At 38.1% G+C, this 22,596-nt stretch overlaps 1 protein-coding gene across 6 annotated transcripts in view; it reads left to right on the top strand.

The window, feature by feature from the left end:
* Ddx59 (DEAD-box helicase 59) overlaps positions 1–22,596 on the top strand; it is a 103,576-nt gene that overhangs the window by 74,651 nt on the left and 6,329 nt on the right. The window contains exons 1-5 of one of the 6 annotated variants that reach the window (XM_015483803.2): positions 178–196; positions 1,151–1,219; positions 1,305–2,101; positions 3,556–3,723; positions 8,715–8,804. In XM_015483803.2, the coding sequence (XP_015339289.1) occupies positions 1,316–2,101; positions 3,556–3,723; positions 8,715–8,804 (1,044 nt within the window). In that variant the 5' untranslated portion in view covers positions 178–196; positions 1,151–1,219; positions 1,305–1,315. The other 5 variants (XM_015483804.2, XM_048809611.1, XM_048809612.1 and 2 more) reach the window with 5 other exon arrangements.

Raw genomic sequence — 22,596 nt, 5'->3', positions numbered from 1 at the left:
CGGCATCCGGTCCGCGCGGGTGAGGAACCGGGGCAAGAGGCCGCGGCAGCAGAGTGGGCCCCCCAAATCAGTTTCCCTTTCCACCCTTGCAGAGCGGAGTCCGAGCCTCCGTCCGGAACCCGACGCCCCGCCCGTCGCGTTTCCTAGCAGCGCCGTGACGTATGCGCGCCTCCGGGTGCGCGGCCGCCGGGTGTAGGTGGGAGGCGACGCCTGTGGGGAGGGTCTGGGAACGCGCCAGGGTGCGGGGGGCGTTGGCGAGAACTGGAGGCTGCGAGGCTGCCCGCCCTGCCCGAGCCGGTTCGATTTCGTCATTTGAAGACTTCGTATTCTGAGCTATTCCTTGTTCGCTTAGAGCTGTCCCCACCCACCCCTTTACTCTTTCAGAGTTAGGATGTTCATTCTGGACCCTCATTGCGTTTTATTCTCCCCCTACCCCGGCCCGGAAAATGGCATCTGGCAATTTATGCCAATAATTTTTTTTAGAAAAATATTAGTATATTTGATAGTCCTTAAATTAATTAAAAGTGATCTTTCCCAATTACTGTAATTTTACAAACATAATTTTGTAAGCTCTTTTTGTAAAAAATAGCTTGTGTTCTGGAGCCAGAATGCTGGGCCTCAGGCATTTTACGTGTGAGCTTGGACAAATAAACTTCATCTCTAGGTGGCTGAGTTTATGTGTAAAATGTGTTTATATATGAATATTTATATGCACGTTGATATATTTTATTATACTATATCGTGTTATGTAATTTTTGCAATATGGTATATAAAATATAATATATATAATATGTACACTAACCTACTTTACACACTAACCTACTTTACATGATTGTGAAGATTAGGTGAGGCACTAAACACTGGTACAAAATAAGCAGTGCATAAATGTTACTTAAAAATAACATTTTTCTCTATGGTTTGTGGTTTTGATTTTAAAGATTCCAATTGTGAAGTATCCCTTCAGTTTTCTTTGTGAAAATATTGAAGAAGTATTTACTTTAGATTTTCTATAATATCTGACTCAAAATGCAAGTAATCAATGAATAGAAGTAAACTCGGCACACCAGGGCTGGGTTGAGCAATGTGTGCAGTATTTCTACTGCTCATGTGTGTAAAGAAAAGACTGTTTTTTGTTTTTGTTTTTAACCAGAAGAAACTGATAAATGGAAGAAAAGCTAGGTGTGAAGTAATGCCATGTCATCTTCACTATTCCCTTGAGGTAAAACCTTGGGACACATAATCATGTGGTATTTTATATGTAAACTGAATTGAGGGTAAAATATTTCTTACCCTTTTCTCAACAGAATATTGAAGGATGTTTGTTCCAAGATCTCTCAAAATCAAGAGGAATGCTAATGATGACATCAAAAGTTGTGTTGCTAAGAAAATTAAGCCAGAAGCCGAAGACCTTCATTTGGACAAAGGCAGAGATGTTGATGCTTTAGTTTCAAAAGAAACCACTGCACCAGACAGGCCCAGAAGCGAATCAGGCTCCTTTCCCAGTCCTGCTGGCCAGTTGGCTGAGGCAGGCTTGGTAGGACCTGAACAGGGTGCTGAAGAGCCTGTGAAGTCATTTTCTAAAACACAGCGCTGGGCAGAACCTGGGGAGCCTGTCTGTGTTGTCTGTGGCCGTTATGGAGAGTATATCTGTGATAAGACAGATGAAGATGTGTGTAGCTTAGAGTGTAAAGCGAAACATCTTCTCCAGGTTAAGGAAAAGGATGAGAAATTAAAACTGAGCAGTCGGCAGAAAGCTGGTTCTGAGCCAGAGCCTTCACCACTTGATGATGTTTATGTCTACAAAGAACACCCCTTTATTTTGAACCTTCAGGAGGACCAGATTGAAAATCTTAAACAGCAGCTAGGAATTTTAGTTCAAGGGCAAGAAGTCACAAGGCCCATTATTGACTTTGAACATTGTGGTTTCCCTGAGGCCTTAAATAACAACTTGAAGAAATCAGGCTATGAAGTGCCAACCCCCATCCAAATGCAGATGATTCCAGTGGGTCTTCTGGGGAGAGACATTCTGGCCAGTGCAGATACTGGCTCAGGAAAAACAGCTGCTTTTCTTCTTCCTGTTATCATCCGAGCTTTATTTGAGGTATTTATAGAGTTTGCATGTATTATTATTAAAAATAATGACATATTTGCCGTTTCATCCTTTTTAATTTTTTTTTTTTTTTATGTTTCATTCTTAACCATTTTAAAAATGCAAGTTGAAACTAGGTATTTATAATTTTAGCCACTGGAGCGCCTCCTGATTTTGCTTCTTATAGTTCATATGCAAAACATAATTTTAGAGAATTTTTCCATTTTAAATTGAATCAAAGATCTCTGTATTGAAGGTCTAAAAAATTATTTACAAAACCTATATTTTCAACAGATTATCTCTTAAAAGAATAAGCTTTTGATCTCGTGGAAAAAATTCTGCTGATTACATGAGCTGCAGTTTATGTGTCAGTTAAGCCTCCTTGGATTTTGTATTTTGAAGGAACTGCTGTCTATCAAAGTTGCAACCCTGTTGTATAATACGAGTTTCAAAATATACCCTTAAATATGATCCATGGTCCATCCTGAAATAGTACCACCTTATCTTGCTTGTTAGCTTACAGTGTATAAAGAACTTTCACAGATAATTTGCTTGACAAACATTTTGAGTAATGATTCCAAATACAGTGAATATCCTTTATCTGAAATGCTAGGGACCAGAAGTGATTAAAAGTTTTGCTGATTTTGAAACATTTTCATAGATATTACAGGTTGACCATCCCTAATTAAAAAATCCAAAATACAAAATGCTCCAAAATCTGAAACTTTTGAACATCATGTTGGTGCTTAAAATGTTTTGGATTTCAGAACATTTTGGATTTCAGGTTTTCAGATTGGGGATGCTTGACCTATACTGATGAGCTTGTGAGCTCTGACATATGGCAGGGAAGGAAAAGAGTGAAAAATATGGGCCAAAGAAAGGATAAAGGAGAAATATTTGGAAATCTAAAGAGTGGTAGGGAACAATAGGAGAAAATATAGGTCAAAATACTAGAGGACCAAAATAGAACTAGAAGGCAGAAAATAAGATGTGGATACACACATATATAAAAAATAAAATTTTTTTTTTTTTTTTTTTTTTTTTGGACAATGGAAGAATCTACAAGAGAGCTGAGAGGGAAAGATAATAGGTAGAATGCCAAATTTCAACAGTATCTTCCTGGTGACTATTGGGTTTTCTCTATAGAGAAGGCTGGCTAAAGATTGCAGGATCCAGTTAACAAGGAACAATCCCTCAGTTTTCCCACTTTGGTGACAATGAACACCTCTCCCTTCCCCCAGTTTTGATCTTTCATTGTGTATCTGTATTATATAAGAAATGGATTCAATTTATGATGGTCATTGGAGGCAAAACCTGCATGCAATGATCAGAAGGCAGGAGAGCTTGTATCTCTTGGGCTGATGGAAACAGAAGGGAAATGTTCCTGAAATCACTGTGGTGATTTTTTTCCATATCAGCAGGAATTAATTGCTAGTGTTTCTGACTTGCCTTTCTTGTCTTTGCAGAGAAAAACTCCATCTGCACTTGTTCTTACACCAACGAGAGAGTTAGCCATTCAGATAGAGAGACAAGCTAAAGAACTGATGAGTGGTCTGCCACGAATGAAGACTGTGCTTCTTGTAGGGGGCTTGCCTTTACCTCCACAACTTTATCGCTTGCGACAACATGTGAAGGTAAGCATCCATTTGATATAATGTCTTTGAAAAAGTTTTATAAGAGATATAGGAGCTAATAGTTGGGGTTTTTTCCCCCTTGAGGAGTGTGGTTTTATGTAGCTTTAAAATTCTTGTTTAAGACTAAATATTTTTTTAAAGTTCATTTTATATAGGAGAGAAGCACAGTTTATTGAGTGCCTGTTGTATGCCAAATGCTGCTGGATATTCTCACATAGGTTATTCCATTTAACCATCACATTTGCTCTGGATATAGGTTGGTATATCCCATCTTTTATGGTTGAGAAGGTGAAAGATCCATAGTCAATAAATTATAGTCGCTAGAATTGAAGGCTTAATTTATCTGGCTCTATTCCTTCCTTAGTTATGCTATTATGTTATAATCTATATATTCTGAGATACAAAAGTATGTAAAAGCAGTGTGGTCTAGTTATAGCTTTGGAAATTAGGTAGTAATATGGCTGTAGATAAATTACTTAACTTCTCCAAGCCTCACTTTTCTTGAGTTTGAATAGAGGTGAAGATACCTGCCTTTAAAGTAAAAATTTTAATGAAAGGATTGGCACATATGCTGACCACAGTGGACGGTAGCCTTAGTGCAGGGGCTGGGTCCTGGAGGCTCCCTGCTCTTCTGAGCATCAATTGTTCAATTTTGAAGGTAATTATAGAGCTCCTCGAATCCCAGGGGAGGAACTGAGATGCCGGGGAGACAGTGGGAGCACTGTTAGAGGAAGCATCAACAGTTACTTATCCACTGGCATGAAGCTCTGCAGTATTCAGGGACTTCTATAGCCTTTCTTATATGAATGTTGTGAAGATAAAATGAAGTGTATTTGATAGATTTAAAACATGTGCCAGGCGTGGTGGCACACACCTGTAATCCCAGTGGCTCGGGAGGCTGAGATGGATTGTGGGTTCAAAGCCAGCCTCAGCAAAGAGCAAGGCGCTAAGCAACTCAGTGAGCCCCTGATCTAAATAAAATACAAAATAGGGCTGGGAATGTGGTTCAGTGGTCAAGTGCCCCTGTGTTCAATCCCTGGTACAAAAAAAAAAAAAAATGTAAAATATAATTATAAGACATTACAGATTAATAATGGGACATTGGATCAATGATTTTTCAGCATGGGCCTTCAATATATAAAACAGATAAATATTTTTTTATTAATATAAAATTATAAGTTTAACAATGTATTTTATAAAGTAAACATTAAAAATATTTTGATTGGGGCTGGGTTTGTGGCTCAGTGGTAGAGTGCTGGCCTTGTAATGCATGAGGCACTGGGTTCGATCCTCAGCACCACATAAATGTAAAATAAATACATTGTGTTCACCTAAAACTAAAAAATAAATTATTTAAAAAATATTTTGATGGACATAAATTTGAAATTGGGTTATTATAATTCACATCAGCCTCTGAATTAAATTTATTTTTGTTGCATAGAATATAATAGGTATGTAGGTGCAAATTCTAAACAGCTTTTAAGTAACTAATCTTGCGTTCTCATTCTTAAAATAAATAATTTAATGCATTGGTAGTAATCTCCAGCTTGCAGCATGTAGTAGCTCATTTGGTTGGGTACAGTGTTTTCACTGTATTTCACTTATTTTTAAGTCTCAAACTTAAAAAAAGGTGGCCAGTACACTATACAAACCTCGGTTCCCCCAAGCTTCTTGGAAGTACATTGTTAATTTGATGCCCCATGTATCTTACAGTATCATTCCTACAAAGACATTATCCTGTATAACCACAATGCAATTATAGAATCAGGAAATTAACATTGATATTAGAATACATCAGGAATTGGCATTGATAATCATCTATACCTTAGACTCTTATTTTTATAATTGTCCCATTTTTTAATAGCACAAAAATCCCATTCAAAATCAAATTGCATTTAGTTGTCATGTCTCTGTCATCTCCTTCAGTTTAGAACAGTTCCTCAGTCTTTTTGGTTTTGACATGATCTTACCATTTCTAAGATTTACAGTCTGCTGACTTTAAAGAATATCCCTTAATTGATTAGATTCAGCATATCTTTGATAGAAATTTTACAGAAGAGATGCTTTGCTTTTTTTTAATTGCATCCTTTTAGGTGGCAGATTTCAGTCTGTCTTTTCTGGGTGATAGTATCTGTTAAGTAAATGTAAGGGCTGAGATTGCACTCGTCTACACGTAGGAGGCCCTGGGTTCCATCCTCAGCACCAGATAAAAATAAATAAATAAAATAAAGATTAAAAAAAAGCAACTTAAAGTTTCCCTTTTTTTCTTTGTTATTAGTAAATATTTTGGGAGGAGTACTTAGATATATGTAAATTTGTGTTTCACCAAACTTTTATTTTATTCATTTATTTTATTTATACCAGTATGGACTCATCATTTCCTATTTTATTCAGAAGTTTATAATCTATTTATGGTCATTATTTGTTTGTTATTCCACTTGTCCCTGATTTGACCAGTAGAAGTACCTTCAAGTTGTTTTCTGTGCCCTTTAATGATATCCCCATGATTCTGTGCTTGCCTTATTCTTCCCTCACACAGCATGGCATGTCTTTCCAAAGACCCTGGCTCCTTTGGTGGAGAATTGTATTTAGAAATCAAGATTGAGTTCTCCCCATGCTCATTGTGTTTGGGCTATTACTGCTTTTAGGACCTTGTAGTAAATAGATCTGGGGGATAAATATAAGTGTGTGTTTTTCTGTGTGTAGTTATTGGAGACTATGAGATAATGAGTTCATGTTAATAGTTACAATTCTAATTCAACACAACAGGAATTCATTTAAGTTTCTTTTTTTTTTGTTTCCATATTTGTAATTCTTACAGGGGAAACCAGCCACTCACTTTTTTTTGTTTTTTAATTTTTTAGTTGTAGATGAACACATGGTATAGTTATTTATTTTTATGTGATACTGAAGATCGAACCCAGTGCCTCACGCATGCGAGGCAAGTGCTTTACCACTGAGCTACAGCCCCAGCCCACTTTTCTTTTTTTAGTTATTGATTTGACCTGTCCTACCACACACACTGTCCCCTCCCACACGGTGATGCTTCCTCACTAGGTTCCACTCCACTTCCACCCCTCAGGCTCTAGCCCTCTTCTGCTCCTGCTGCCACTCCTACCTCTCCCACCAGCCTGTGTGCATTCCCCAGTGCTCTCTGAGAAAAAAACACTGAAACATTTTTCAAGACCTAGGGCAAAATAAAGACCCTTTTAGATAAACAAAACTGCAAGAGTTATTACCATCTGAAGGGGCTTTCAAACTGATTCTACAGATAAATAATTCTAGAAAGAAAGGTGTGGCATAGGTAAATACTGGCCAAAATTGGATGGTGTTAAAGCATTTATCCTTGACTATTCAGGAAAATAATATAAAAGTTTTAATTATCTTAATATTTATTAAATTATATATTTGTTAAAATGCAAGGGAAGACACTGCAAAAATGAAAAAAGAATTTATAACCTCAAACCAGCAGATAGGAAGAAGAGAATAGAAGAAGTAAACTCAACTCGAAATAACTAAAATTGATTTGAATATTTGTGATGTTTCTGAGGTACCTAAGCAGAACTTTATAGTTCTAGGACACAGATCCTTAAAACCCTGAAATTTTATCATCCTCAGTGCTTTTTACCATTCTGTTGTTATATATTTGAAAAGTGGAATACAATTAAATTTATTAGATCATGTGTAATTCTACTTTTGTACCAGGCACTCTCATTTAATTGTCACAATAATTATTATCATTTTCATTTTCTGGGTGAGAGAACAGATACACCATTATTAAATACTAAAGAGTAGGGTTGTTGCTGAAGTTTTACTAAAGAGCCCCTACTTTTAGCTACTACTTTAAGTAATATATTATAAAACTCTTAAGAGCCTTGAATAAACATAGAAATCATTGTACCCAGCATTTTAATTATAAAAGAAATAATGGTGGCACACCTCTGTAATCCCAGCAGCTCAGAAGACTGAGGCAGGAGGGTTGAAAGTTCAAGCCAGCCTCAGCAACTGAGCAAAGCCCTAGGTAACTTAGCAAGACCCTGTCTCAAAACAAAAAATGAAAAGGGCTGGTGATGTGGTTCAGTAGTTAAGTTCAATCCCTGGTACCCAGAAAAAAAGGAGGAAAAAAAAAAGAGGAAAGAAATAATAGGCCCAAAGAGGTTAAGGAATTTGCATTTATTCACAGAGCCAACTAGCTGTCAGCCAGCCTACAAGCCCCTTTCTTGTCCTTACCAATCCTCAAGCCTCACTTTCCATTACACACCTCCCTTACCAGCTGTAGGCCTCAGTGGTCTCCCAGTCTCAGAAATTGTATAGATGCTTTCTTTCTGCCTGGACCACTCACCTTGCAGACTACCACTGATTCTGTAGTTTGAGCTCAAGTTTAAGGTAGGACTGACAACAGATACCTCCATTTATTGTATACCTTACGAAAGAACAATCAAGGCTTGCTGTGGGAGAAAATGCCTGTTTTTTGAGGAACAGCTCTGCATATTTATAGAGCCGGGGGTGGTTTGACAGTTGGCATGGGGTGCTTTTTGATTGGTGGGTAAGGATCAGGTGAGCCAGCAGGGCTAGTCTGATTGGTGGGTAAGGATCAGGTGAGCCAGCAGGGCTAGTCTGATTGGTGGGTAAGGATCAGGTGAGCCAGCAGGGCTCACCATTGGACGGCAGGATCATGTGAGCCAGCTCAGCCATTGGACGGCCGGATCATGTGAGCCAGCAGGGCTCACTATTGGACGGCTCTTCTTGGGGGATGGGGAAGTTAGTCTTTGGAGCCAGGGCAACTCCCAACACCATACTTATCTCATTAGCATTTTTTGTTTCTTCCTTTATATTCCATGTTTTCTGAGAATAGAAACTATGTCTGACTTCTCTACCAATGAATTCTGAGTACTTAGCAAGTGTCTGGCACATATTAGTCACTCAATAAAAATAGAATAAATGAGTAAATGTTGTCTAATTCTTAAATTTGTTTTTTCTCTTTTATTCAGGTTATCATAGCAACCCCTGGGCGACTTCTGGATATAATAAAACAGAACTCTGTAGCACTTGGTGGAATAAAAATTGTAGTAGTAGATGAGGTAAGTAGTGGTGTTTAAAAATATTAGTCACATAATTTTGTATAACTCATAAATTATGTTATAAATTCATAAAGTATGTTATAGTTATAAAATTTCATTGTATATGTAGGGCATTTTCTCCACAGAGAAAAAAATTCCATGACTTTAAAAAAATTACAGTAGTGGTGCTTAAGCTATTTCCTATGTAGAGCTATCGCTAAAATTAAACCAGAACTGTCTTTTCCTAATTGACAGGAAACATAAGTTCAACTGGTACTATCTTCTTAGTGATAAATTTTTTAAACATTTGATGCTTCATATCATTTGTCTGCAAAAGTAGGGGAATCAGTGACATATAAATTATTACCAGGAATTGTGGAGGAAGTAGCTAAATAATTCTTAGTTGGGTGACCTTTTTTCTTTCTTTTTTTCTGTGTGGTCATAGGCACTCGTGGTTATGATTTTCATTGTTAGTATACCATTATAGGCATTTTATATTTTGGGCTTCTATAAGAAGGTAAAGTAAGTGCATTATTATTATAAATATTATGTCATATTTCATCATACACACAAGCATGAGAATACAGAACCATGTACCAGCCCACACTGGGTATATTCCATTGCTGCTTGCAGGGCATGTGTAACTTCACATAGGTCCCACCAGAAGTGATAGAGTAGAGTTTTGATGTTACCCAGGAATGATAGAAATGTGGAATGCCAGATGTTGATCAGTGATAGCATCCTGGTATGCCTTCTAAATCCAAGTAAGTAGCAGTGGGGTACTGGAGGATGTGGAAAGAAATGTAGCAAAGACTCTGAAGACCAAGGTTTAGACATTTGCGCCACATCCTATGAAACTTTGTAAGTTACTTAATCTTCTAGAGCAGTGGCCAGAATGTAGAATGGTTGCAGAGATGTCTCATAGTGCCGCAGTCTGGCTGGGCACAAAATCACGAGCCACCACACACCTTGTAGATTCAAACAGCAACTCTTTATTCTTGAACTGTCACTGGCACTTTACACACACATTCTGGGGAAATTCACGTTCTGGGCCAAATCCACGTTCTGGGCAAAATCCCAAATACTCTCTGAATCCCGCGAGAATTCAACGGGAACTCAAGGAGTGGGTGCGCCTGAGGCAGCAGGATACGCCCTATTCCCAGCAGGGTACACCTTAAACCTGGAACCGCCCTAAACCCAGGGAGCGGGATACTCCCTAATCCCAGCAGGATACACCCTAAACCTGGATCCGCCCTGGTCCTTGAGCAAGGTCACCTTACATGCAATGTCACTGCAAATGACCTGGGTCAATATGGAGAGTCCTTCCTCTAAGCAACATTGGGTAGGCTGACAGATTGCCATGTGTCATTCCTACTTGGCAATGGCTCTCAGCATCTCCCCCCTTCTGATTAATTAAACAACAAGCAGTGTGGCTTAAGGACCGTGCCTGGTAGGTTGTCCAATTCAACATATGGTTCTTACCCGTCATGGGAAAAACTGACCTCTAGGCGTCAGTCTCCTGTCTTAGGTTGATACCATTGCAATTGGATCATACCCGTCACTGACTACCGGTCCAGCATACACCCATACTTGTGGATAGGCCTATGCACCAGTGGGGGGGTGAGGTTCTTGCCTCACCTCTGTTGGCCCCCAAATTTGGCCTTGGTGCCAGTGGGGGGGTGAGGTTCTTTGCCTCACCTCTGTTGGCCCCCAAATTTTAGACCATCACTAGCAGAAGGGAGGAGGATACAGAAATGCCATGACACCAAGCCAATTGACGGCTCCTTTGGAAAAATTGCATCACTGGTGACACCATCAGCAAAGATATGCCAGCACTACCACAATTCGCTGCACCAAACGATAGTTACATAGTCCAGGCAAGTTCTGCAAGCAGTTCAAAGTGAAGGAGTCTATCAATATGTCCATTTCCTCCCAAAGTAAATCGAGTCCTTGATTGAGCATTACTTGTTGAGTTATATTCATTGATGCATCAGTTTATACAGTTTACTGTGATAGCTATCATAGAAGCTGTAGTTTGGTTTTATCTTAGTCTTCACCAGCACTGGGATGGAGATGGGAATTCTGGCAATCATGCTAAAGAGACATTATCCTGAACAGAATTATTAAATATAATGAAAAGGAAAGGTGAAAGTAAACAAACAGATATGTTAACCTCCTTTAAAAACAATCCTTAACAGCTGTTTACCTAATTTAAATTAAACCATTTAAATCACGTGAAAAAAAAAAAATAATAATAATTCGGATCCATTTTTTCATGAGCGCTCCTCATATAAGAAATATGGACATACGCACATACAGACATACAACACAAAACACAAGAGTGTACACAAACGTACAACACATAAGAAAATAGTAAAGGCCTTGTAGCTTTACCTAGGTGAAATCTCCATTGCAATGTTTAAAAACTCCACAGTCAAAAAATAAAACTGATCAGAAAAACATTAACCTAGGTTTGTATGAGCTCAAAAAATAAAAATAGAACCTTATGATGTGGAAAAATGCAATAATAAAATAGCTATTGAAAAAAGCATCCTGGTTAATCACTGTCGCAGATGTAAGAATGGCCAAGCTGGAGTTCTGGATATCAGCTGTTATGGATTTGAGTCAAATCATCTTCTTTTCGATCTGTAGAAATTGTTTTAGTTAATCTCTCTGGAATCCAAATGGGCTGCTGTTCTCCCTGTGGAAAAACACAAACAGACCCCCGACTCCAGACAATCACTGGGTCAGGACCTTTCCATTGTCCTGTTAGAATATCTTTCCAAAGTACTTTAGGCTTATGTACATTTTTTGGATACATATGCCTTTCCGCAGCACTAAGTCCTGATGAATCCAAATTTAAAAAGTTTAGAGTAAAAAGGGTTATTTTAAGTTTATCTTTGGGGGATATATACCCCTTTCCAATTCCCTCTTTTTGCTTTAATAAGTATATGTCTGTATCTAATAGTTGTCTTAGCTTCTTGCATTTTCTATCTGAAATACCTTTACTTGACATTTTCAACCATTTTCTATCTTATTTCTATCTTCTAGTTTTTTTCCTAAGGTTTGTATATTTACCCTTAGTTGCCTTTTTTCCTCTTTTTTTTTTTTTTCCTATTTTGTGGGTTTAAAATTCTTGTCTTCCTACATCTTTTCTATCTTTCTACATCTTCTTTATCTTTTTTCTTTTTAACTTTCTATACTTCTGTCTTTAAAGTTTTTCACTTTAAATTTTTAATCTTCTTTATCTAAATATCTTTTATCCTATTATCTTCCCATTTTTTAAGTAATGCCTTTAAGATTAACTAGGCTTCGAATGATGCAATAAAGCAATCTTTTTTCCGCCATGAAGGTATCTCGACCACCTTCAATTTAACCTTTTAAAGCCTTTTAATTATCATCTATACTGTACTTTTAAATGTACTTTTTCACCACCTACAACTTCACTCTTTTAAACGAGGCTTAGATTCTGTTTAAATCGCTTTAATGTTAGTTTACATGGCTGCCCTTCAACCAAAGGCTTTTTTTTTTTTTAACTCCATTGAGAAGCTTTGTCTCAATCTGCCATGTACAAATATCTTTTTCTTCTTTCTTCCTTTCTCAAGCTTTTAAAGTAAGTCTAGTTTCCTCAAAATCTTTTTAAATGGCATTTTACAACTTTTTACTTTACCACACAGAGATTATCTCATCTAGAAACATTTCTTTTTCCTTTAACCTTTTATATTAAAATATATTTCCACATCTTGAATCTTTTTCTCTCTTTTTTAACCGTTAACCCTTTTTATAAATTCACATTTTGAAACAACTCTTATAAAATTTCTGATTTAGACAAATTACTCCACTTTAATAAGATGAAAGACTTTCATGTTTTTTATGATACTATAATACTATAATTGAAACCCAACTGAAAATTTTTCTACTCTTTGTATATAAATTACACATGATAGAATCTTAACACTTAGTAACCTTGTTTTAGCAAAGACACAGACACAAAGCAATATTAAACATTTTTCCATTTACCAATTTATGAAAACACACATAATGTTTAAATATATTACCTTATGGAACTTAATAAGTAAAGAGTACTTGATTTTATATTTAGTGGTTGATATTTTAACACTTTAGCTTTGTAAATTAATCAGATGTCTGTAAAAACCAAGATCTTAGACAAATATAGTAAACAGAACTAGCCATCTCTTTCTTGTTGAAGAAAAATCCTTCTACAGGATACCATGATGGTCCCATTGATATACTTAATAACTCGTCTTTAAAAAGCCATGGGCTACATTTTTGTATTGTATCAACATACGTCCTAATTGTTCTTGGTCTCACTGGGGTGCCTCCTTCCTCTAACAATTTCTCTTGCTCGGAGGCGAACAACTTCAAACCTTGAGTCAACCATTTTCCCCAGTTTGCCTGAGAAAGTTCTAGGAACAGGCAACTTGAAATAAAAACAAAATAAATCAAAACAATAACACATTGTTTTTTGAAATGTTCACCCATTCTTTCTCTCTTCCTCAAGGGTGAGAAATTTCACTTACCTCTAAGCTTCAGAAGTTCCCCGTACGGGCCACCAAATGCCGCAGTCTGGCTGGGCACAAATGCCGCAGTCTGGCTGGGCACACAATCACGAGCCACCACACAGCTTGTAGATTCAAACAGCAACTCTTTATTCCCGAACTCACACCAGCCGTCTACAAACACGTTCTGGGGAAATCCACGTTCTCTGCCCAAATCCACGTTCTCTCCCAAATTCACCTTCACTGGGCTTCTGTCTCCCAAAATATACTGTCTGAATCCCGTGAGAACTCAAGGGGAACTCAGGCAGCAGGATACGCCCTATTCCCAGCAGGAATAATCTTAAACCTTAAACCTGGAACCTAAACTGGGAACGCCCTAAACCCGATTATGTTAAACCGGGAACACCCTAATCCGCCCTGGTCCTTGAGCAAGGTCAACTACATTCAATGTCACTGCAAAATGTCAGCAACATGGGGTACGCTGGCAAGGAAATTGTCATACCTACTTGGCTAATGGCTCCCAGCATCTCCCCCCTTCTGATTAATTAAACAACAAGCAATGTGGCTTAAGGACCGTGCCTGGTAGGTTGTCCAATTCAACATATGGTTCTTACCCGTCATCGGAAAACTGACCTTTAGGCGTCAGCCTCCTGTCTTAGGTTGATACCACTGCAATTGGATCATACCCGTCACTGACTACCGGTCCAGCATACAGCCATTGGCCCCCAAATTTTAGACCATCACTAGCAGAAGGGAGGAGGATACAGAAATGCCACGACACCAAGCCAATTGACGGCTCCTTGGGAAAAATTGCATCACTGGTGACACCATCAGCAAAGATATGCCAGCACTACCACAATTAACATGGGGTGCGCTGGCAAGGAAATAAAAATTGCATCACTAGTGACACCATCAGCAAAGATATGCCAGCATTACCACAATTCGCTGCACCAAACGATAGTTACATAGTCCAGGCAAGTTCTGCAAGCAGTTCAAAGCGGAGGAATCTATCAATATGTCCATTTCCTCCCAAAATCCGTTTCCTCCCAAAGTAAGTTAACTCCTTGATTGAGCATTACTTGTTGAGTTATATTCATTGATGCATCAGTTTATACAGTTTACTGTGATAGCTATCATAGAAGCTGTAGTCTGGTTTTATCTTTGTCTTCACCGGCACTGGGATGAAGATAGGAATTCTGGCAATGATGCTAAAAAGACATTATCCTGAAAAGAATTATTAAATATAATGAAAAGGAAAGGTGAAAGTAAACAAACAGATCTGTTAACCTCCTTTAAAAACAATCCTTAACAGCTGTTTACCTAATTTAAATTAAACCATTTAAATCACGTGAAAAAAAAAAAATAATAATAATTCGGATCCATTTTTTCATGAGCGCTCCTCATATAAGAAATATGGACATACGCACATACAGACATACAACACAAAACACAAGAGTGTACACAAACGTACAACACATAAGAAAATAGTAAAGGCCTTGTAGCTTTACCTAGGTGAAATCTCCATTGCAATGTTTAAAAACTCCACAGTCAAAAAATAAAACTGATCAGAAAAACATTAACCTAGGTTTGTATGAGCTCAAAAAATAAAAATAGAACCTTATGATGTGGAAAAATGCAATAATAAAATAGCTATTGAAAAAAGCATCCTGGTTAATCACTGTCGCAGATGTAAGAATGGCCAAGCTGGAGTTCTGGATATCAGCTGTTATGGATTTGAGTCAAATCATCTTCTTTTCGATCTGTAGAAATTGTTTTAGTTAATCTCTCTGGAATCCAAATGGGCTGCTGTTCTCCCTGTGGAAAAACACAAACAGACCCCCGACTCCAGACAATCACTGGGTCAGGACCTTTCCATTGTCCTGTTAGAATATCTTTCCAAAGTACTTTAGGCTTATGTACATTTTTTGGATACATATGCCTTTCCGCAGCACTAAGTCCTGATGAATCCAAATTTAAAAAGTTTAGAGTAAAAAGGGTTATTTTAAGTTTATCTTTGGGGGATATATACCCCTTTCCAATTCCCTCTTTTTGCTTTAATAAGTATATGTCTGTATCTAATAGTTGTCTTAGCTTCTTGCATTTTCTATCTGAAATACCTTTACTTGACATTTTCAACCATTTTCTATCTTATTTCTATCTTCTAGTTTTTTTCCTAAGGTTTGTATATTTACCCTTAGTTGCCTTTTTTCCTCTTTTTTTTTTTTTCCTATTTTGTGGGTTTAAAATTCTTGTCTTCCTACTTTTTTTCTATCTTTCTACATCTTCTTTATCTTTTTTCTTTTTAACTTTCTATACTTCTGTCTTTAAAGTTTTTCACTTTAAATTTTTAATCTTTTTTATCTAAATATCTTTTATCCTATTATCTTCCCATTTTTTAAGTAATGCCTTTAAGATTAACTAGGCTTCGAATGATGCAATAAAGCAATCTTTTTTCCGCCATGAAGGTATCTCGACCACCTTCAATTTAACCTTTTAAAGCCTTTTAATTATCATCTATACTGTACTTTTAAATGTACTTTTTCACCACCTACAACTTCACTCTTTTAAACGAGGCTTAGATTCTGTTTAAATCGCTTTAATGTTAGTTTACATGGCTGCCCTTCAACCAAAGGCCTTTTTTTTTTTTTAACTCCATTGAGAAGCTTTGTCTCAATCTGCCATGTACAAATACCTTTTTCTTCTTTCTTCCTTTCTCAAGCTTTTAAAGTAAGTCTAGTTTCCTCAAAATCTTTTTAAATGGCATTTTACAACTTTTTACTTTACCACACAGAGATTATCTCATCTAGAAACATTTCTTTTTCCTTTAACCTTTTATATTAAAATATATTTCCACATCTTGAATCTTTTAATATCTCTTTTTTAGCCATTAACCCTTTTTATAAATTCACATTCTGAAACAACTCTTATAAAATTTCTGATTTAGACAAATTACTCCACTTTAATAAGATGAAATACTTTTGTGTTTTTTTATGGCAGTATAATACTATAATTGAACCCCAACTGAAACTTCTTATACTCTTTGTATATAAATTACACATGATAGAATCTTAACTCTTAGTAATCTTGTTTTAGCAAAGACACAGACACAAAACAATATTAAACTTTTTTCCATTTAGCAATTTATGAAAATACACATAATGTTTAAATATATTACCTTATGTACCTTAATAAGTAAAGAGTACTTGATATTATATTTAGTGGTTGATGTTTCAGCACTTTAGCTTTGTAAATTACTCAGATGTCTGTGAAAACCAAGATCTTAGACAAGTGTAGTAAACAGAATTAGCCATCTCTTTCTTGTTGAAGAAAAATCCTTCTACAGGATACCATGATGGTCCCATTAACATACTTAATAACTCGTCTTTAAAAAGCCATGGGCTACATTTTTGTATTGTATCAACATATGTCCTAACTGTTCTTGGTCTTACTGGGGTGTCTCTTTCCTCTAACAATTTCTCTTCCTTGGGGGTGAACAACTTGAAACTTTGAGCCAACCATTTTTCCCAGTTTGCCTGAGAATGTTCTAGGGACAGGCAATTTGAAATAAAAACAAAATAAATCAAAACAAGAACACATTGTTTTTTGAAATGGTCACCCATTCTCTTGCCTTCCCTCAGAAGCAAACAATTTCACTTACCTCCAAGTTTCAGACGTTCCCCGTACGGGCCACCAAATGCCGTAGTCTGGCTGGGCACAAAATCACGAGCCACCACACACCTTGTAGATTCAAACAGCAACTCTTTATTCTTGAACTGTCACTGGCACTTTACACACACATTCTGGGGAAATTCACGTTCTGGGCCAAATCCACGTTCTGGGCAAAATCCCAAATACTCTCTGAATCCCGCGAGAATTCAACGGGAACTCAAGGAGCGGGTGCGCCTGAGGCAGCAGGATACGCCCTATTCCCAGCAGGGTACACCTTAAACCTGGAACCGCCCTAAACCCAGGGAGCGGGATACTCCCTAATCCCAGCAGGATACACCCTAAACCTGGATCCACCCTGGTCCTTGAGCAAGGTCACCTTACATGCAATGTCACTGCAAATGACCTGGGTCAATATGGAGAGTCCTTCCTCTAAGCAACATTGGGTAGGCTGACAGATTGCCATGTGTCATTCCTACTTGGCAATGGCTCTCAGCATCATAGACTGAAAAGTCCTAAAGAATGTAAGATTATATTATTCAATTGTTTAAAATATCTGCTAAGTCAGCATTTTCCTGCCATTGTCTGTTTGTGGAACTCATTTATTGCATGTGATCATCAGATTTAAACTGCCCATAAGACTACATTTCCATTTGTTGTTAAACTCATGTTCCTAAGTTCTCCATATCATTGGAGCCTGAGAAAAGATTCTTTTTTTTTTTTTTTTTGGTACTAAGGGTTGAACTCAGGGGCACTCAACCAGTGAGCCACATCCCCACCCTATTTTATATTTTATTTAGAGACAGTGTCTCATTGAGTTGCTTAGTGCCTCACTTTTGCTGAGGCTGGCTTTGAACTTGCAATCCTGCTGCCTCAGCCCCCTGAGTTGCTGGGATTATAAGCGTGCGCCACCGCACATGGCTGAGAAAAGATTCTTGTATGGAATTTAGTTATGTTCCATTCATTCTCAGTTCTCTTCATAGCATTTTCATTTCCTTTGGTTAATAAGATTTCATCCATTAATGTAAAAGAAGTACCTGTTCAGCAAGTACCTGCACTGAGTGCCTGTCACATGCAACCCCTGTCCCAGCTCCTGGATAAGTTTGATAGGAGTTATAGAGTTTTGAATACCTGCTGAAATGTTATTGAAGAACGAAAGGCAAGAACATTATCCTATCTGCTGAGATAACAATAGTACTCAAATGGATGAGATAGGGCAGGGTTTGCAAATGCTTTCTGTAAAATACCAGATAGTAAATATTGTAGGCTTTGGGGGCCATCCTGGTCTCTGACGCGGCTAGTCCATACACATATACAGCATGACAGTGACTGTGTGTGTGTGTGTGTGTGTGTGTACTGGGGATTGAACCCATTCCAGGCAAGTGCTTTACCACTGAGCCGTGTCCTTAGCCCCTGCAAAACTTTATTTACAAAAACTGGTAACAGTTGGACTTTATCCTGAGGGCCTTCATTTGCCACAGATAAAAGCTGTTGGTAAAATAATAGGACTGTATATGGTTTGCCCATTGTCCAGGACAAATAAGATCAGAAGGAGAAATGAGAGTAAACCCATTGGCACTGTAAAACATGGCTTCTCAGAGGTAATGGCATTTAGCCTGGGCCTCAAACGGGGGAACATGATTCAGAAAATAAAGGATGTATCAAATATTCCAAGTGAAGAGACAGTGCTAGAAAGTCCAACTACCTGTGTGGAGGAAAAAGGAAAGAGACCAATCAGCTTGAGGAATTCTTCCCAAGAAACAATAGGAAGTAAAGTTGGGTGGTTAGGGTGGAGTCAAATTATAGAGGACCCTAAAAGGGAGTCAGAGGAATTTGGATTTCATGTGGGAGACAATGAGGCTTTCTAAATTATTGAGTTGGGGCATAATATGTTGAAAGTGGTGGTTTAGGAAGGTTACTCTGCTTCTTGGTACAAGAGAAATTAAAGAAGAAAGAATCTGAGACAGAGCAGCCAGCAATCCAGGCAAGGGGTGAAGGGGTCAGGGACAGGGTGGAGGCAGTAGGGCTAAAGGGTTAAATGAGAGTACTATAATTGTTTATGAGTCTCCTGATGACTTAATATGAGAGCAGCAGAAGAAGGCAGTGACAGAGGTGACTCCATAAATTATAAGTTGTGCCTTTAACTTTAGAAAAGGGTAAGTGGGTAACTGCTGGGTTTGGGTGATACTATTTAAGTTTGGCTTGAGAATGTTGAATTTTGTGTGGATGATGGACTAAGTGAAACTGTATGTGTAAGAAGCGTGCACTAGAATTCACTTGACATGATGGTTTCTCTAAGAGAGGGAGCTTGGAGAGACATGGCTTGGTTGTTTGGAAGACAAAGCAGTAAACAAAGTAATCTGAGACCAGAGAGGAGCTGAGAATGAATGCTGTCCTTGAAGGAGAGAAGCCACTGTTTCAAGAGAAGGGTTAGGACACAGGAATGACCAGGGGTGAAAACCAAGATAATCCCTTTGAAATTTAAAAACTCTGCTCTGTTGCCTTTCTGTGTCTCCAGTGAGACCTTTCCTTTGGACTAGAATTTTCTCCTGACACATTTATCTTCTGTGAGTGTCTGTGGCTCTGAAACTACCCCTCACTCTCCCAGGCAGGCTTTAGACTTTCTTTCGTCTCTGCTCTGTTGAACTGTACACAGAACTTGTTATTTTTCTTACACTGTGTTCTCAGCCGTATCCCAGTAATTAAGCATGGTATTTACCCAAGTTTCCCTAATGATAGGAATCACCTGGCATGCTTGGTGAATATAATACAAGATCAGACTCTCACTTGATATTCTGATTCAGTAGTTCTAAGTTGGAGCCTAGGAATCTTTAAAAACTCACTCCAGGTGATTTTTACCTTCAGAGAGGTTTAGGACACACTGACTAGTAAGTTACCTGACATGTAGTTAGGTGCTTGTTTGGTCTTAGAATTAAGGAATGCTCATTTATTAATGAAATGCATTTTTAGGGCTTTTGATGTGCTGTATACTACTTTTGGCTTTGAGTCTACAGTGGAAAGTACTACAGATGAGTGTTCTGCCTCATGGGGCTGTGGCAGTTGTACCCACCCAAAGTAATGTGACAGAGACAACTGGTGGGCTACCTTAGTTTGGTAGTTCAGAGCTCTCTGGGAAGGTGACTTATGCTGAAATCTGAACGAGAAGGAACCAGCCATGTGGAGGTCCATGTGGAGGGAAGACTGTTTTAGACAGGACAGCCATTGCACATGCACTGACATGAGGCTGGTGTGGGTTATTTGGGGGCAGAAAGAAGGCTGGTGTAGCGGGATCAAGGACAATAAGGGATAGTGGTGGGAGATAAAGTTAGAGAAGTATACAGCATGAGGGCTTGTAGGACTTCAAGGCCCTGGTGAGAGGCTGGATTTTACTCTAAGTGTGATGGGAAACTACTAGCAGGTTTGAGTAGAGCAGTGATAAGATCTGATTTGTATTCTTGAAGAAGCCTTCTGGTTGCTTGAGGAGAATGCGTCATGGAGGGAAGATGACAGGAATAGGAGCAGCACCTCCAGTGTGAGCTGGAGAAAAGTGACCGCACTGGGATGTGTTAGTGTGTCAACAGCATTGTTACTGAGGAGGTGATTAATGAAGAGGAGATGAGGTAGGGACTTCTGATGATGTCATTTCACCAGATGTGTACTGGAATAGGGAGGAAATAAAACATTCTGTTATGAATATGTTAAATTTGAGGGGCCTGTTTGATCCAAGTGGAGATGTTAAGTTGGCAGTTGTGTGCTGAGAAGCAGTTGTGACCAGAGATAAGATTTGGGGACTCTGATGTGTATATGGTATTCAGAGCCATGGAACATGTTAGTGTTATCTAGGGAGAATACAGATGAGGAAGCAAAGGAGTCCCGCGATGCAGCCCATGAGGCTTTCCAGGTACAGAGGTGGTCCAACGTACAGAGACCAGGCAGAAAAGAAGGAGTCTGAAAAAAAGAGTAGCCACTAGGGAGGAGAAAATCCATGAGGGAAGAATATAAGTATTTGAAGGAGATGGTGGTAATTATGTTATGGGTAATTTAAATACGTATTTCAAGTGTATGAATTTTGTCAGTTTGGGTTGACATATCTGTTTCCCTGTTAGACATAAGTTCTTTGGAAGTGGGGTCTCTGTGTGCCTTGACCACCTGACAACCAGCATTTCAGCTTCATATTTATAATGCAGGTTCTAGAGCCAGATTGCCACTGTCCCTTAATAACTTGTTATTATTCTGTATGATATACCTGTTTCCTCATCTGTAAAATGGGGGTCATAACAATGCTTACCTCACAGGATTATTATGAGGATGTGTATGGCACTTGGAAAGGTCCTTGGCACATAGTAAATGCTCAGTTCATATGAATTCTGAACCACAGTTAGCTACTCAGTAATGATTTGACCATTAAATGTTTATCCCTAGGACCATGAATAGAGGTAGAAGTCACATTCTCACACATTAAGGAAGTCATGAGTAATGAAGAAATGTAAGCAATATCAAAAACATTTTTCAGAAAAGTTGGGCAAAGTTTGTTTTACAATTAGGGAACACTTGTGTCAACCTCTTTTTCTCATCTCTTACACCGTTTACCACTTACTATTGCATTTCTGAGTAGCTTTGTTTTAAGTGGTTCTAATGTTTATTACACCTTATATTTATGTAGTACTTTTATTTTGAAGAATTTTTTTACAAGTATGTTTTTTTACATTTTAACCTGATAACATCCCTCTAAAGTAGGAAATGAATTTATAAGTAGAAAACTAAGGTATAAAAAGAGCAAGGTTTGGGGCTGGGGTTGTGGTTCAGTGGTAGAGCGCTTGCCTAGCACATGTGAGGCACTGGGTTCAAACCTCAGCACCACATAAAAATGAAATAAAGATACTGTCTCCACCTACAACTAAAAAATAAATAATAAAAACGAGCAAGGTTTCCCCAATGTCTGATTCATACTTTCAAAATAATGCAATTTAAATGGAGATTCAACACATGAATATTGTATTTGTATAATTATCCTTGCTACTTGTGGTTTTTCTATTCTGGTATTTTTTCTTCTGTTTTTGATGGTTTTAAAAAATTTTTGTTTATGCCCATCATGCATTTTGAATGGCAACTATGTTTTATGAGTAATCCATGCACATTGAAGATGAATCGGCAAATGGATGGGGACGGGTGCATATCCCTACCACCTTAGAATAACCATAATTAGTGTTATTTCTTTTCAGATATTTCCTCCTGTGTGTGGTTTGTAAGAGGCCTTGAGAGTTCAGACTTTAATCTGTACACATTGGGAACCCTCAAAGGATTTTAAGCAGGAATGTACTATAATCAGACTGGTATTCTGGATGAGAAGAATAGCCAGGAAGCCAGAAGACTGGTTCACAGAGCAGTGGGGTGGGAGTGGGGAGAGGCATTTCTAGACACACCTCAGAGACTGACTGAAAGTAAGGGAGGAGGTCATGTCTGCATTGTGAATTTAGTTCTTTTTGCTTTGTTGTGTCTACCAAGTTTTCTACAGTGAGCATATTCTATTATTTAAAAAAGTAAAAATAGAGACTCTCTTTGTTTGGGCTCATGGGTAATGACTTCCACCTGGAAGAGAGTAGCTTCAGTGAGGTGAGGGGGTGAGG

The sequence above is a fragment of the Marmota marmota genome, unplaced genomic scaffold (assembly GCF_001458135.2).
Source record: "Marmota marmota marmota unplaced genomic scaffold, marMar, whole genome shotgun sequence".
NCBI classification, from domain to species: domain Eukaryota; kingdom Metazoa; phylum Chordata; class Mammalia; order Rodentia; family Sciuridae; genus Marmota; species Marmota marmota.
The sequence above is the reverse complement of the archived record's forward strand: the minus strand, read 5'-3'. Positions and strand labels throughout refer to the sequence as shown.